The sequence below is a fragment of the Culicoides brevitarsis genome, chromosome 3, assembly GCF_036172545.1.
Source record: "Culicoides brevitarsis isolate CSIRO-B50_1 chromosome 3, AGI_CSIRO_Cbre_v1, whole genome shotgun sequence".
NCBI lineage: Eukaryota > Metazoa > Arthropoda > Insecta > Diptera > Ceratopogonidae > Culicoides > Culicoides brevitarsis.
In genome coordinates, this window is record NC_087087.1 from 32,054,547 (window position 1) to 32,071,072 (window position 16,526).

Genomic DNA, 16,526 nt, shown 5'->3' on the forward strand with positions numbered 1-16,526 from the left:
GAATTAGCAAATGGCGATTTGTGAGTAAATTGTCATTTTTTTAGTAAATATTGCTATTTTACCACAAAATAAGCCTCTTTCAGCATTATTTTTAGTTGGAAATGCTTAAAAAAATATTAAAAAATTGAAAATTAACCCGTTTTGATCTTCTTGGAATTCAAAACACAAAAAAAATCATGCCAGATTTTAAAATTACTCCTTTAGGAGCGGGTCAGGTAAAAATTTCCCAAAAAAAAATCCTGTTTTTTTTTGTAATTTTTAATTTTTTCTCGTAGGATGTCGGTCGAAGTTGTATCCTACTGTCGATGGGCGGCAAAAACATCATGTTGGATTGCGGAATGCACATGGGCTTTAATGACGAGCGTCGTTTCCCGGATTTCAGTTATATCGTGCCCGAAGGTCCCATCACGTCACACATCGATTGCGTCATTATTTCGCATTTTCATCTGGATCATTGCGGCGCGTTGCCCTATATGACGGAAATGGTTGGTTACACGGGCCCCATTTACATGACACATCCCACGAAAGCCATTGCGCCCATCTTGCTCGAAGACATGCGAAAAGTAGCGGTCGAACGCAAGGGCGAATCGAACTTTTTCACGACACAAATGATCAAAGATTGCATGAAAAAAGTCATTGCCGTGACTTTGCATCAGAGCGTCATGGTTGATTCGGAGCTCGAGATCAAAGCTTATTACGCGGGGCATGTTTTGGGAGCGGCGATGTTTTGGATTCGCGTCGGAAGTCAAAGTGTTGTGTATACCGGCGATTATAACATGACGCCAGATCGACATTTGGGAGCAGCGTGGATCGATAAATGCAAGCCTGATTTGTTAATTACCGAAAGTACGTATGCGACGACGATTCGGGACTCGAAACGGTGTCGCGAACGGGATTTTTTGAAGAAAGTACATGAATGCGTTGCCAAAGGAGGTAAAGTTTTGATTCCGGTTTTCGCTTTGGGACGTGCCCAGGAGCTCTGTATCCTGCTGGAAACGTATTGGGAACGGATGAATTTGAAATATCCCGTTTATTTTGCCGTTGGATTGACGGAAAAGGCGAACAATTATTACAAAATGTTCATCACATGGACCAATCAGAAAATTCGAAAGACTTTTGTGCAACGTAACATGTTCGATTTTAAGCATATTAAGCCGTTTGACAAGGGATATATCGATAATCCGGGCAGTATGGTGGTTTTTGCGACGCCTGGCATGTTGCATGCGGGACTTTCCTTGCAAATTTTCAAGAAATGGGCACCGAATGAGAACAATATGGTAATTATGCCGGGATATTGCGTTCAAGGCACGGTTGGGCATAAAATATTGAATGGCGCGAAGAAGGTTGAATTCGAAAATCGTCAAGTAATCGACGTGAAAATGGCTGTCGAGTATATGAGTTTTAGCGCACATGCCGTAAGTATCACAAAAATATAAAAAATTCACCATTTTACGTCTTAAAATTCAGGATTTATTTTTAATTTTTGATTTTTCCTTGCTTTTTAATGCTTTTTTTTATTTAATAGTTTCTAATGTTTTTCAATTGAAAAAAAATTTTAAGCGAATTTTTTTTTTTTTAATTTAAAAAAATTTTGAGTGAATTTCTCTTTTTTTTAATTTAAAAAAATTTTAAGCAAATTTTTTTTTATTTAAAAAAATTTTAAGTGAAATTTTTTTTTTTAATTTAAAAAAAATTAAGCGAATTTTTTTTTTTAATTTAAAAAAATTTTAAGCGAATTTTTTTTTTAATTTAAAAAAATTTTAAGTGAAATTTTTTTTTTAATTTTAAAAATTTTCAGTGAATTTTTCTCTTTTTTTAATTTAAAAAAATTTTAAGCGAATTTTTTTTTTAATTTAAAAAAATTTTAAGTGATTTTTTTTTAATTTAAAAAAAAATTAAGCGAATTTTTTTTTCTAATTTAAAAAAATTTTAAGTAATTTTTTTTAATTTAAAAAAAATATTTTTTACTTAAATTTTTCAAAAAGGAAAAAATAGGTATTAAAAACTTTTATTTTTTTAATTTCACATTTTGAAACAAACATTTTTCAAAATTAAGATGATAAAATTTTATAAAAATTTGATAAAATAAAGGATTAACGTCTAAAATTCATTTTTTTTTATAGGACGCCAAAGGAATCATGCAGTTAATTCAGTACTGCGAACCACGTAACGTGATGTTAGTACATGGCGAAGCCGCAAAAATGGAATTTCTGAAAGAAAAGATCAAAGAAGAGTTCAATATCGAATGCTATACGCCCGCAAATGGCGAGACATGTGTCATTAACACTCCCGTAAAAATCCCAATTGACTGCTCAAGCTCCCTGCTGAAGGAAGAAGCGAAAAAATACAATTCACTCCCGCCGGATCCGAAGCGACGTCGTATTTTGCACGGCATTTTAGTCATAAAAGACAATAAAATTTCACTTCGACACATTGACGAGCACTTCAAAGAGGTCACCGGGATGAATCGACATGTCATTAAGTAAATTTTCCTCCTTAAAATTGATTTTTTTCTAAATTTTTCATGATTTTAGATTCACATCATCCATCAAACTCGATGACGCAAGCACCATTCCAGCCATCACGGAAAAACTTTATGCCTTAATTCGCGAGAAACTCTCCGAATGGACAGTCACAATGGGCGAAGACCTCACCATTAATGTCGAAACGGTGTCAGTTAAAGTTGAATTGGGTCCCACGGATTTGCAAAAAAATATTTTGCTGTCATGGACGAATCAAGATGAAGATTTGGGCAGTTATATCTTGAATATGTTACAAAGTTTAGGTTGAAAAATCGACTTTTTCTTGATAAAAATTACTTTTTTTCGTTATTTTCCTTTCACAAAAATAAAAAAATATTTTTAAATACAAAAAAAAAACTTGTTTTTCAGACAGATACTTTTTTATTGGGTTATTTTCTAGTTTTTTTTATACATTCGTGTGTTTGTGTTTTTGTTCTTTGTTGTATATTTGAAACTCATTCTCAATTGCTTTTTGATGCCTTTTTTATTAAAACGAAAATCTTAGCCGGAAATGCTTCGATAATAATTCAAAAATAAATAAAATTGTTTCAAACTTTTTTCTTTCGTGCAACATGACTGCATGCAGCTAATTATTATTAATTAATTATTTTACCAATAAAACGTATAAAAAAGTTAATTCCTTGTTTTTTTTTTGTTTGTTTTGTTTAGTTACGAATGAATTTAATAAAAATCGACGCTACTAAGGTACGAATTATATTCGTTTTTTTTTTTGAAGCTAGATGCCTGTGCCAATGTTAATTAAGAATATTTATTTAAAAAAAATATTTTAATTTATTAAAATTTAATTTAAAATATTTAATAATATAATTTAATTTAATTATTTTTATTTAAAAAAATTAGTAAAAATTTATTTTAATCAAAATTAAATAATTTAATTATTTTTTTTATTTTTTAACAAAAAAAAAAATTAAATTAATTTATTATTTTTTTTTTTTTAATTTTTTTTTAATTTTTCATTAATTAATTTTTTATTTTTGTTCAAAAATAAAAAAAAAATAATAATTAAATATTTTAATCAATTTTTAATTTTAATTTTTTTCAAAAATAAAAAATAATTAAATTTTTATTTAATTATGTATTAAATATTTATTCATTTATTTAAAATTTATTTTAATAAAAATTTAATTATTTTTTTTTTATTTTAAAAAAATAAAAAATTTTAAAATTTAATTTTATTAATTTTTAATTTTTTTTTTTTTTAAAAATTATTAAAATTTTTAATTAAATTAAAATTAATTAAATATAAAATTAATTTTAATAAAAAAAATATTTTTTTTAAACAAATATTCATCATGTAGAAAAATAAAAATAATAAAAAAATAAAAGCGCACAACGAATATATATTTAAATATTATTATTATTAATTAAAAAAAATACGACTGGATTTAAAAACAAATCAGCAACAATGAAAAAGAGTTATATTTATATAAGATGACCTACTTCCTTTCTTTTTTTACTTTTTTTTAATAGTATTTATTTTACATACAACTAGAATTAATAAAAAGGACTTAAATCTAGGATTTTCTTCATGTATATTCTTTGTTGTAGTTGTTTTCAATTTTTTTTGTAATAATATTTATTTATTATTTTTCTCATTTTTTAAATTTATTTCTAAAATCTTCTTTGTCTAGTTTTTTGTTTTCTTTTAAAGAATAATTTTTTTTATTAGTAATTAATTTTATTTAATAATAGTATAGTGCATTTATTACAACAATCCTATATATTGTTAAATTTGAATTTCTTTTTTTTTATTAATTTTATTTATTTTTAAAATTACTTTATTTAATATTAGATCCGATAACTAGAAGTCTAAGGTCTATATAAAATATTGTATATTCTAATAAATATATTTTTATGATGATTGGAACAAAGACGGACAATTCGCTTCGCTTTCTTTGTTTTTTTAGTTTTCTTATATATTTTTTTATTGTTTTATCGTTAACGCGTTTGATGCGATGCGAGAGAAGAATCATCACAAAAATGTTCACATTTATGAAGAATTTTCTTGTTTTCTTGTATATATAGTTGTAATAATAATCAGGTTCTTAAAAATTTACAATACAATAAGAATACACACTTAAAAACTAACTAACTTGTTTATTTCTTTTTTTTTTAATTTTATATTTATTTCCATTCACGATAATTTCTTGTATTGTTTCCAGGATCTATCTTTTTCCGCATCCGATCACAACATCCCATGAGAGGACTCCTTGTTCTAAATGGCTGCTTTTTTTGGTACAGTACTTTGTTTCTTTCGTTACTGAACTTAAAACGCATTTTCTTATCCATAAAGTTACATTTATTATTTTATTTTTTGTTTGAAAAAAGAGTAAAATATTGTAATTTATTTTTTTTTAAAGTTTCTTGTATATTCAATCTAATACACACTTATGATTTAAAGTAAATTCTCATTTTTTAATTTTTTTTTTCGTTACGAGTCTGTTGATGAGTGTGGAAATAAATATTCTCATGAATTGATTACTTTTTTGTAAGAAAGGGATTTTACTTCAAATTATTTTCATTTTTTTTAAATAATAATCACCGCGATTCCCACAAACCTTTATAAGTTACGGAGCCTGATTTCCTTTTTTATTTAATTATTTTTTTCTATATTTTTTTCTGTTTTTGTTTTGAGATTTAATTTTTCTGACGTTTAATACTTGGTTCATATTCATCACTTAAATACTCTATTTGCTCTTGATCTTCGTAAATGTCGTTCGTGTCGTTCTTTAAGCCTTGATCGTAGTTGTGATGGTGTTTGAATGTTGATGCAGAGCCAAAGTTGTGATCTGGAATGAAAAAAATTATCATTTATTATAATGATTTTTGTTATTTATTGGAAGTTTTAAAATTTTTCAAAAAAAATTTCCAATTTTTGTGTTCTCACATATACATGTCGAAATAAATTTTTAAAAATAAAATACGGAAAAATTACGTAAAAAATACGTAAAAAAATACGTAAAAAATACGGAAAAAATACGGATTAAATTTGTTGGTTGACCATGTAACACTATAATTTTCGGGACAATATTGATGATTTTTAGTAAAATTTTTGAAAATATTTAATTTTTTTTTACTTTTTTTTTATTTATTTTTTTTTTTAAATTATTTTTCTCAACATTATTAATCATAAAATTTGTCAAAAAAATATTTTTTATAAAAATTTTAATCAAAAGTTAATTAAAAAGTAAATGATTTTTATCAAAATATTTTAACAAATCACATCAGATTTTCAAACAAATCAAATTTTATCATAAGATTTAATCATATTTTATTTTTAAATAATTTTTTAATTTTAATTCAATAAATAAATTTAAAATTTAAAAAAAAAAAAAAATTAAATAAAATATATATATTTTTTTTTAAATAATATTTTTTTATTCTAATATTAAAAAAAAATTAAATTTAATTTTAATTTTAATTAATTAAAATTTTTTAATTTAATTTTTTTTTTAATTTTTTTAATTTTATTTAATTTTTTTAATTTAAATTTAATTTTTAAATTTAATTCAAGTTTATTAAATTAAACTTGAATAATTTCTACATGCAAAAATATTTCAAAAAAAATTATGAAATTTATTCTAATGATTTATTCTAAATAATGATTTTTTATAAAATAATTAAAAAATATTTAATTTTCAAAAATTCAAAAAATTTTTTTTTATTAAATAGTCAAAAATAAATTTTTATGAAAAATTTTATTTTTTGAACCAATTTCATGTCTTTAATTGATAAAAAATTCAAAAATTAATTTAATATCAATTTTTGATGATTTTTTTTTTCAAGTTCACTTAAAAAATTTTTTCCTCATAAAGTCGTATTTTTTAAATTTAAAAGACTCACCTTCACGATGATTGGAATTGTAATTGTTAGAACCCGGAGATCCTGGAGCAGATTGCATAAGGACATCATTCAAAGGTGAGTTTTCTCGAGAATTGTCTGAAAAAAAAAACAAAAAAATTAATTAAAATTCTTAAAAAAAATCGAAAAAAAAATTAAACAAAAAATATTTTAATAAAAAAGTCGAGAGTGTTCATTTTTTTTTTGTTTTTAAATAATTTTCACCTATATGACTTGGTGATACAGGTGCAGATCTAGGCATACCATATGGTGTGCGGAAACCCTGACTTCCACGTTGTCGTCGTTTCCGGTAGCTTTGGTCAACCAGCTTCAGCTCACTCAGCGGATCGATGCGCCAGAAGGAGCCTTTTCCCGGTTCGTCTTGCGAGCGTGGTACTTTGATAAAGTATCTGTGGAACAAAGCAAAATATTATTATTATTAGCATATCGTCGTCGTCGTCGTTGTCATTCGTTGTATATTGACACATACGAGTACGGATTTTTTTTTGTTGTGTAAACAAATAATATATTGCGCGTGACGTCATCTCGAGAATAATAAAAACATCTAATCAGTTGTTGTTGTACTCGAGTGTGTAACGTAAATTAAATTCATAATAATAAAATAATAATCGCGACACGACGATGCACTTACCTATTCAAGCTCAAGTTATGCCGAATCGAGTTCTGCCATCCTTTGTTGCCGCCCGTACGATAATAGGCATAATTTTTTGCAATGAACGAATATATGCCAGATAGCGTAAGTTGCTTGTCGGGCGATGCCGATATTGATTGTACTATTAGTTGAGCGTAGCTGTATGGTGGTTTCTCGTTTTCATTGTTGGATGATGTTGAGGGGACTCCTTGTGACTCCTGCAAAAATAATTTAATTAACAAAAATTTTAATTTTCGATGAGAAATGGGAAATCTTACAGATTGGTAGCTGTGATTAGAATTGTGACCATGATAGGGGAACTCGTGATAACCTTGGCGGGGACTTGTTGGACAACTATTTGCCGCACTTATGGTTCCTGAAAGAGAAAAAAGTAAAATTTAATTGATTTTTCATTACAAAAATTCATGAGAATCGAAAATATTTTGAATTTCCCGAAGTTTTGAAATATTTGGAAGACAGTCTATCGAATTTTAAGCATTAAAAGGTAAAATTTTTTAATAATTTCTTAATTTTTTAATGACTTTATACATAATTTTTGATAACTTCGTAAATATTGTTAAAAATTTGTGAAAATTGTAAAAAATTTTGTAAAAATAGTAAACATTTTATACGAAACTTTTTTGCTATTCTCGAAAAATACATAAAAAAATGAGAAACGCTTGATTTTTAAAACGATTTCAATAAAAATTTATAACTTTTCCATAAAATTTTATCAAAATTAACCAAATATTGAATATTTTCTGACTTTTCTTAACGAAATTGAAAAATTTGTTAAAACATTTTGAAGTAAAAGTGTATTTTAAACAAGATTTTTACATTTTTGAACCTCAAAATGCTTATAATTGATGATTTTGAAAAAAAAAGTTAAAATTTTTTTCATTTTTTAGAATAATTTTAAAGAATTTTTACATTCAAGATAATTTTTGAAATAAAATTTAAAAGGTTCTGAGAGAAATTTAAGATATTTCTAACAAAAAAATTTAAAAAATTTAATTTTTGGTAAACTTTTAGTCATTTTTTTTAACAAAAATTATTTTAAATAATTATCTAAAGATTTTTAACCTTAAATTTTTTTAAAATTCTTAAATTTTTTAATTTTTTAAAATTTTAATAAATAATTTTCAGTTTTTAATAATTTTTTAAATTTTATTTAATAATTAATTATTAATTTAATAAATAATTTAAAAATTACAAATTAAAAATTTATTTGAATAAAAATTGAAAAAAATTGAAATAATTTTTTTTAATATTATTAGAAATTAAAATTTTAACAAATTTTAATGTTTTAGGTAAACTTTTGTATATTTTTGAGCTCAAAAATTTTAAAAATATATTAAATTTTCTTATAAATATTAAAAATTAAATTATTTTTATTAAAATAAATTTTAAAAACATAACTTGTTAAAGGCTTTCAACACAAATTTTATAATTTTTAACAATTTCAAATATTTTTTTTCTCAAAAATGTACCAAAAAACAAAAAAAAACTTATTTTACTTTAATTTTTTAATGAAACTTTCAATAGAAGTAAATTTTAAATTGTAATTTATTATTTTTTTTTTTAATTAAATAGGATGAAATTCAAAACATATTCGAGAATTTTTTGACTTTAAACTTATACATACCAGTTGGCGATGGGAAGGGACTCTTCATTTTGTCTCCATCAGGTATACTAATCTTCAATGGCGAGTAGATCATGTTCGAATTTTCAACCGAGTTGATAGAATTCTTGTTGTGTCCCGTATTGTGTGCAACGTCAAACGGTTGATTGGCCAAATTCTCAAAGTTGATGCGAATGTTTGTACTTGGGAAGCGTAGCGCGCATCTAAATTTCACAAAAAAATGAATTTTTATCGAAGAATTTATTAAAAAATGTGGAAAAACTTACTGCTTCGGAAGTCTCAGTGGCTCGGCACCTTTCCTTGTGAACACGCCATCAACAAAAACGCCATTCTTACTCAGACACAGCATGTAGAAACCCTTGCTTTTGGGATCGAATTGCAAGACAATGTGCTTCCGCGACACAAAACTATTCTTGCCAACGTGAAAGTGCACACTGGACTTTGAGGAATTCCTGCCAATCTCGATTGTGTGATCGCTCACAAGGAGAATGTTGTCTTTCGACATGAGACGCGCGATAAAATTCCCAGATCCGGAGCCGGCGTTATGCAAGCCTCCTCCCTGCGTATGATGATTCGAGATGCCATCTGAGGTGTCGTCGTCCTCCAAACCGTCTTCGTCGTCCAAGTCGTCGTCGTCGTAGTGCACTTGTTGCGCCGGATTCAGCGGAATGTCGTCGAGCAAGTCCTCGTAATCGGGCTCCGTGTGTGTACTCGTGACAATTGTCGTGGATGCCGGCTCGAGAAAGACATGTTGTTGCGGCGCCGCCTGCTGTTGCTGCACCGCTTGATTATTGTTCTCGAGAATTTCGTAATGTTCCTCCTCGACGACACCTTCCTGGATGATTTGACTGTTTGAGATCCGTTTTTGCTGTTGTGTGGAGTTGTTGCTGCTCGATTTGCCGTTGTTCGTTACGACGGGCTGCGTCGTCGTCGTAATGTGAATCGTCGCCGTGCTATTGTTGTCCGTCATATTTTCGAATTTTTCTCTTCTTTACGCTTTTTTTTCTGCTTTTTCAGTATCCTGCCGTACGAAATGAGTTGTTTGTTCGTCTCCTCATGTAAATAACACACAGAAGCGTGCACGTATGTCTTCTCGTCGCACCGTATAGATATATATTGATTTTCGCTACAGCACCTATGTGTGCTTTATTTTGTTACAACGCGACTCTGAATGCGAGTGAGCGACAATAATATGTTGTTTTCGTGTTTTTATTAATATAGAATGTTTTGTTTTATTAATAAAAAACAACAACGAAGCTCTTGTGATGCAAGGGAACGATCGCAGAGCGCGAGAGAATCACTCGGGCGGCTCGTTATGTAAATAATTCGCCGATAAATCGCCGATAACTGAATGTGCAACAAGGCTTCTCGCGTAAATTTTCTCCAAATTTAGTCGCACACTTGTCACTTTTATTATTTTTCGCACAGAAAACAAGCACGCTGCCTCGCTAAATGTTTTTATTGCGGTGTGTGTGGAATATTTGTGTTGTATGAGTAACGTAGACACGCTGTATGTGCCCTCCTTTTTTCACTAAATAAAAATTTATTTGCTTTTTCTTCGTTCCTCGTTTTATTTACGAGTCGCTCGTTGCGTGTGCGAACGCTACGCCGCCAACAAAATGCCCGAAATGTCCTAAAATCCTCTCGAGTGTCAACGAAATTTCATCAAATCACATTTTACACAGAAGGTCATCACTTTTTTTCCTCTTCTTTTCGCTTCGATGTGTTGTTGTTTATGCGATGTGTGAGCCGAGAGCCTATTATTGACTTCGTACGTGTGTAGAAAGAAAAAAAAAGTTTTTTTCTCGGCTTTTGTTTGCGTTTTTTCTCGAGTTTTTCCGATTTTTCACTGTCGATACGCGATTTTTCAGCACTTTTCACGCACTTTTTCTCGCACTTTTAGTCCCGCAACTCGCAAACTAGCTCACCGAAATCCAATTTTTTTCTTTATTTATATAAACATTCGAGACTCGCTATGCGATGAGTCGTGTGTGTTTGTGTGTATGGGGTATACGTGAGGTTTTTTATTGGACGCGTTCGTCGTGTATTTAGTGTGAGCAAGCGAAACGCAATATTTTTGTATTGATGAAAACAATCCAAGATACTTGCGATTTTCACGTGGAAATAACAGATTTTCCGGCACAATTTTACTTGGGGATCCGCAACGACATCGTTCTGCGTCGACTAACACATTTTTTCTGCGATAAAACACGGTAAAATTGGGCAAAATGGGCTTTTTTAGTCTGCCTTTTAACTTGCACGTTGTTGTTTTGACGTCGGTAGTGAAGTTTCGAGTACGGGTTGTCAATTCGACTTGTACTTGGCTTTTGACATCACTAATTTTTGTTAGAGCCAAGATTGGGTCAAACGATTTCGGACAGTTTTTCGACCTGTGAGACGAATGAAGTTGATGAATTTTATAAAATATTTTCGAAATTTTCCAAAATTGTTTTTTTTTTCAATTAAATCAAATTTTATTCTCGAATTTCTATAAAGTTTCAACCAAAAGTTTTACGTTTTTTTTATTACTTTTTTATTGAAATTAAAATCAAAATATCATAAAAAAAAATTATATTAAAATTTTGAAATTCCTCAAAAAAAAATTTTTTTTTAATTTTTGTTTAAAAAAATGAAATTTCTAATTTGTTAAAAATTTTTAGTAAAACTTATTTTTGATTTAAAATTTTCTTTAAAACTTTTAAAATTTTGACATTTTTTTTTTTTTTTTGATAAATTTGCAGGTTTTTTTTTAAATTCGAATTCTAATAATTTGAGTATTCGTTTTTGACGGTATTGCCAATTATTGTAAAATTTTTGCGATTGGCAGCGTTTCCCACGGCATATTTAGAACAATAGTGACAATAGCGCGAAGATTTTGCATTCAGTTGCCTATAGAATGTCGTAGCTGTACGTGTACGAGTGTCATATTTGAAATTTTAATGAAAAAGACGTTGAATCGGTTGACAATCGGTTTTTCACATTGCTCATAAAGCTAAAAAAAATTAATTTAAAGCTAAAAATTTATAAAATTAATAATTTCTTAATGCATTAATAATTTTTTTTTATTTTATTTTTTCATTTTTTAATAAAAATCAATGCGAGGAATTTATTTTTCTCTAAATTGGATTCTTCGTACGCTGTATCTATAGAACTACATACCATTTTTAGCGTCGATAGATGTTAATTTAACATCTATGGGGGATTATTTTTGATCAATCTTGACTATTTTTCTCTTAAAGTATCAATTTAAGTAGTTTGAGAAGTTGATCAGTATTTTTAAAACTCAAAATTTAATAAAAGTGTGTTAATTTAGCATCTTAGAAGAAATAAATTTACACCCTTAAAGGATTAAATTAACATACAATGTGTCATTTTTAGCCTTGAGTTTCAATTTTCTTCCTTTTAAATTTCAAACTCAAAAAATTTAAAATTTTTGTAATGTGTTTTTGAGGTTACGTGAGTTAATTTAACCTCTTTTGATACAAAATTCTTTAAAAAGATGTTAAATTAACAACATGAGGGTTAATTTTGTGCCTTTTGGATAATATTTCAACATAAAAAATCTTTATTTGAGATTTCAAAGTTAATTTTTTCACGATTAAAGCAAAATTCTCTCATTGAAAATTTATTTTGAGGTTATGTTAATTCTTGAGATGCTAATTTAACACCTTTTAGAATTTCATTTTATTACATTTCTTAATTTTTTTGTTTAAAGCTTTACTTTTGGCTTTAATTTATTGACTTTAAAATAGAATTTTTTGAATTTATGAAAAAAGTAGTGTTAAATTAACACCTAAAGATGTTAAATATAATCCCTCAAAAAAATAATTTAAATTCTCAAGGTCATTTTAAGGTCAAATATTTAATTTTTCTACTTCTTAAATCTAAAAATTAACATAAAAATTATTTGGAAGTTAATTTAACATCCCAATGGTGCTAATTTAACATCTAAAATTTCACAAAGGCAGTAAATTAACCTCTCTTTATCTCACAGGGCATTTTTTTCATGAATTTCGAAAAACAAACAATCATCCAAAGCACATAAAACAACAAAAATAAGAGTTTTCCTTGTGTTGTCTCGCGAAAAAAGAGAAAATGATCGAGAATTACTCTCACGTGAGCGCATGCGTGCGGAGCAGAACAAAGATCAGCTGCCCCCGGTGTAAGTTTATTTTCGTTTTTCGACGCATTTTCATTCATTACTCACGCTTATCTAGTTCATTGGCACACGAATTTTTTCATTTTTCGCCAATTTCAAAACAATTTTTGTGAATTTTGTTGAATTTTCCAGCGAATTTCGCGCGAAAAATGTCTCTGGACGAAGATCAGGAGATCGTGTCGTCGTCAGAGTCACTTTCTTTGAGTGACTTTCCCATCGAGGTAAGATTTTTTTTTTGCATTGTCATTCTTCGTCTTAATTAATGATTTTTTTTTTACTAATTCCATGTGTAGGTCATTACCGAAATTTTCAAATTTTTGCATCGCACTGAACGGCGAGATGCGGCTCTCGTGTGTAAACAATGGCATTTGGCAGCGCGTCACCCCCGATTCTTCGATACGTTGCGTCTGCACCAAGAATTGTATCCGTGCAAGATTCGTTTGCCGGAATTTTATCACAAAATGTTGCCTTTCAAGAAGATTGTCTTCGAGTACGTCTATTCCGACGATGTTGTCGATGGATTTTCCGACTTTTGGGACTCTGTGGATCATTCGGGCATACAACATGTCGTCTTCGAGGGATGCATCTGCTTGACAAACGAAGTTTTCGAACGACTTATGGCGCATTTTTCGACCGTTCACGTCTTGGAGATCGAACGAAAGCAATCTTTGAGCGAAATTCCTTTAAATATCCGTTTGGAATACTTGCGACAACTCCGTTTGGAAAACGTTTTCATGAATTTCCGCCAAATAGAGAACATGATGAACGCTTGCCCGCGTCTCACATTCATCTCGGTGTCAGACAACATCAAAGATCGTTTCACCGAATATCCGTACCCCTCGATGCTGGGCTTCACAAAGACTTTATTGGAGAAAATTGACACCGTAGAGCTGCATATTCACAATTATTACGATTATGACATTGAATTCATGCAAAATGTGGATCCGCTGTTGCCTCGTCTCAAAATTGGCTTCTTCCGAATCCCCCGGGCGAACTTACCAAACGAAAAAATGTGGAAAGAAATTTTAAAATTCATGAAAAAAGTCAAAAAAGTCGATTTACTTGACATTTGTGTACTGGAGGAGTCAAAACAGCTCGAAGACATCCTCATGCAACTCGATTTAATCCCAAAATTGGAACTCGAAGTCGATCTCAGTGTAAATTTGACGATGCTGGCAAAGGCAACTCTCAACAAAAACATGGAAAAATTCGCCATTAAGACCATTGGAGCGTCATATTTCACGGATACCTTTGAATTTCCCTCTCTGGAGACGATTTTTTGGATTGGACCCTTGTATCCCATCACACTTGATGCTTTACTTGTGGCTTCGAGACGTTTGACTTCTTTGGATGTCTCTGGCTTGAGCGATATGAACGACGAGCGACTTCAAGTAATTTTCGCTACTTGTCTCCGTTTGAAATCCTTAAATATCTCTGAATGTCCCGGAATTACCGAAGAAGGTCTCACGGGATGGGTCACTGTGACGCCCACAGAAGAGAATGAGGAACGAAAATCAACTTATACCGGGCATTTGTTGAAAAATCTCGAAGAATTGGAGACTTTTAAGGCGAATAAGTGCGGAGATGCCATCACAGATCGCGTACTTGCCGTTTGTTTTCACTTTAAATACCTTACGGAGGTGCAAATTTACAGTGCGAATCGCGTTACGAACAATGGACTGAGTTTTTTGCTGCAAAATTGCCCGAATATCGAGAAATTGGGACTGATTGGCTGTGAAGGGGTGACTCCCGATTGTATTTCGTTGATAAATATCCATTTGAAGTACTTGAAAGCGTTGTTGTTGCCCAAAAATGATGGATTTCTGTTTACCGAACATTATTTCAACTCGTTGAAACACGTGAGGGAACTGAATTATACGGGACCGAGAGTTTGATGAAGCCTCTAACACATTTTTATACTGTATTTTGACTTAAAACTAATAAAAAATGGGATTTTAGGTTTTTTTAGATGTTTATTTCCCACATCAGTTGGATTGCTGTTGATGTTCGCGTGTGGAAGTTTGTACAAAACAAGCAAATTTACTTCAATGGAATAAATCTGGAGCTGTGAGTAGCACCAATACCGGGTCTACCGTGCTTAACAGGCTTGTATGTCAATGAGAATTCACCCAAATAGTGTCCGATCATCTCTGGCTTGACCTCAACCTGTGAAAAAAATAATTTTTTTATTAATTTTTGATCAAAAAAATTTTTTTAAGGGATTTTTTTGACTTTAAAGATCAGACTGCCATAAATAATCCTCTCACAAGAACTCCTAAAGCGACAAAATGACGGAAAAACTCTATCAAGTTGTCAAAAGCGGCGTTTTTGTGTAAGTCTCGTCATCGTGTCATCATTTCATTCGAAAAAATTTTTTTAAAATTTCAAAATTTCCTTACTTGATTGAAGGTTTTTCCATTGTAAACACCGATGATGGAGCCAACCATTTCGGGAACGATGATCATGTTGCGCAAATGTGTCTTGACGATGGCAGGCTTCTCGAGTGGAGGAGCTTCCTTCTTGGCTTTGCGCAATTTTTGGATCAAAGCTTGTGGTTTGCGCTTCAAGCCATGCGACATGCGACGTCTGGCACGGCAACCCAACAAATCGGACAATTGTTCTCTGTGGAAAAATGAAAATTTTATTAATAATTTTTCTTTTTTCAAGAAATTTTGAGACAAAAATTTATTTTTTGTTAAAAAAAAGGTCAGACTGCCATAAATAATCTTGTCACAAAAACTCCTGTAATGACGATTTGATAGAAAAACTCTATCAAAAAGTCTGTGGCGGAGTTTTTGTTTCATTCTCGTCATCGTCTCATCATTCCAAAACACAAAAAATACACGGAAATCGAAGAAACTTACTTCTTCATGTCCAAAAGTTGGTCCAAATCAACACCGCGGTAGGTGAATTTACGGAAAGTACGCTTCTTTCTGAGAAGTTCAGCATCTTGTTGCTAAAAAAGAGAAATTTCCGTGAATATCGTTGAGGTTAAAAAATTTATTTAAAAAAATATTAAACTTACTTCAGCCATTTTGTTAGATTTTGATCAATTAGATGAATCTAAAACACAGAAAAAATATTGTTAATATAAAAACTTTTTGGATTCTCACACATGAGACCCGAAAAATGTGAAATATGTGTCGCCATGTTTCCATTTGAGTTGATGAACAATTTTATTTTGGATTTTTTATGCACTTTTACTAACTATCCAGGTGAAATTTTGTCTTTGCAGGAAACTTTTGACACAAATTTTGCATTTTTCAGTAGTTTTGGGTCTCGAAATGCGTGGAAATCGGCGAAATATGGGAAAAAGTATTACCAAAACGTGTTCACGCGTCAAAAATCTGACTAAAAAGAACTGTCAATGTCACGTCATTGCGGAGGATAATTTTCGTAAATGGATTTTGTAAGGAAATCCAAGTTACTTGTTCGAAATTGTCGTTACGGGTGAAAATAATGATTTTCAACCAACTTTTGATGGGTTTCAAAGCTAAAATTTAATAAATATGCATTCTAAAGTTGATTTCCATTGATATCTGATCGATTTTTGATAAAATAAAAAAAAAACGATTTTTTCATATGAGGAGCAAAAATCGTTGTTTTTTCTCAAGTCAAGTTTCAACCAATTTTTGATGGGTTTCAAAGCTAAAAGTTAATAAATATGCATTCTAAAGTTGATTTCCATTG

At 29.8% G+C, this 16,526-nt stretch overlaps 4 protein-coding genes across 6 annotated transcripts; 2 read left to right on the top strand and 2 right to left on the bottom strand.

Moving 5' to 3' along the window:
• The first annotated feature begins 32 nt into the window (after positions 1-32).
• Positions 33-3,097, top strand: LOC134834594 (integrator complex subunit 11). The gene is made up of 4 exons (XM_063849324.1): positions 33-215; positions 276-1,415; positions 2,124-2,482; positions 2,535-3,097. Exons 1-4 carry the CDS (start codon positions 177-179, stop codon positions 2,788-2,790), a joined length of 1,794 nt encoding a protein of 597 aa, XP_063705394.1. The 5' UTR covers positions 33-176; the 3' UTR covers positions 2,791-3,097.
• Positions 3,098-5,179: 2,082 nt separating this feature from the next.
• LOC134834518 (forkhead box protein K2) lies at positions 5,180-10,943 on the bottom strand. Of its 3 annotated transcripts, none has more exons than XM_063849233.1 (7): positions 8,944-10,943; positions 8,681-8,880; positions 7,314-7,411; positions 7,036-7,253; positions 6,648-6,793; positions 6,387-6,482; positions 5,180-5,332 (listed from the first exon to the last, which is right to left on the bottom strand). In XM_063849233.1, the coding sequence occupies exons 1-7, from the start codon at positions 9,645-9,647 to the stop codon at positions 5,181-5,183; spliced, it is 1,614 nt and encodes a 537-aa protein (XP_063705303.1). In that variant the 5' UTR covers positions 9,648-10,943; the 3' UTR covers position 5,180. The 3 variants fall into 3 exon arrangements, with proteins under 3 accessions (XP_063705303.1, XP_063705302.1, XP_063705301.1); XM_063849232.1 differs by having other exon boundaries at positions 6,609-6,793; XM_063849231.1 differs by having other exon boundaries at positions 6,609-6,793; positions 7,036-7,411.
• Positions 10,944-12,843: 1,900 nt separating this feature from the next.
• On the top strand, positions 12,844-14,978 carry LOC134835897 (uncharacterized). Its single transcript, XM_063850898.1, has 2 exons — positions 12,844-13,057; positions 13,130-14,978. The coding sequence occupies exons 1-2, from the start codon at positions 12,986-12,988 to the stop codon at positions 14,729-14,731; spliced, it is 1,674 nt and encodes a 557-aa protein (XP_063706968.1). The 5' UTR covers positions 12,844-12,985; the 3' UTR covers positions 14,732-14,978.
• Positions 14,790-16,215, bottom strand: LOC134835899 (small ribosomal subunit protein uS19). Its single transcript, XM_063850900.1, has 5 exons — positions 16,159-16,215; positions 15,862-15,899; positions 15,701-15,792; positions 15,236-15,458; positions 14,790-15,002 (listed from the first exon to the last, which is right to left on the bottom strand). Exons 2-5 carry the CDS (start codon positions 15,868-15,870, stop codon positions 14,877-14,879), a joined length of 450 nt encoding a protein of 149 aa, XP_063706970.1. The 5' UTR covers positions 15,871-15,899; positions 16,159-16,215; the 3' UTR covers positions 14,790-14,876.
• Positions 16,216-16,526: the final 311 nt, after the last annotated feature.

Bases quoted from the DNA above. Each gene is read 5' to 3' on its own strand.
- LOC134834594 (XM_063849324.1), top strand. From the start codon at position 177: ATGCCAGATTTTAAAATTACTCCTTTAGGAGCGGGTCAG. The intron at 216-275 runs GTAAAAATTTCC...TTTTTCTCGTAG, and splicing joins CTCCTTTAGGAGCGGGTCAG to GATGTCGGTCGAAGTTGTAT. The intron at 1,416-2,123 runs GTAAGTATCACA...TTTTTTTTATAG, and splicing joins TGAGTTTTAGCGCACATGCC to GACGCCAAAGGAATCATGCA.
- LOC134834518 (XM_063849231.1), bottom strand. From the start codon at position 9,647: ATGACGGACAACAATAGCACGGCGACGATTCACATTACGACGACGACG. The intron at 6,483-6,608 runs GTGAAAATTATT...TTTTTTTTTCAG, and splicing joins TGTATCACCAAGTCATATAG to ACAATTCTCGAGAAAACTCA. The intron at 5,333-6,386 runs GTGAGTCTTTTA...TTTTCATTCCAG, and splicing joins CAATTCCAATCATCGTGAAG to ATCACAACTTTGGCTCTGCA.
- LOC134835897 (XM_063850898.1), top strand. From the start codon at position 12,986: ATGTCTCTGGACGAAGATCAGGAGATCGTGTCGTCGTCAGAGTCACTT. The intron at 13,058-13,129 runs GTAAGATTTTTT...TTCCATGTGTAG, and splicing joins TGAGTGACTTTCCCATCGAG to GTCATTACCGAAATTTTCAA.
- LOC134835899 (XM_063850900.1), bottom strand. The intron at 15,459-15,700 runs GTAAGTTTCTTC...ATTTTTCCACAG, and splicing joins CAACTTTTGGACATGAAGAA to AGAACAATTGTCCGATTTGT. The intron at 15,003-15,235 runs GTAAGGAAATTT...TTTTTTTCACAG, and splicing joins ATGGAAAAACCTTCAATCAA to GTTGAGGTCAAGCCAGAGAT.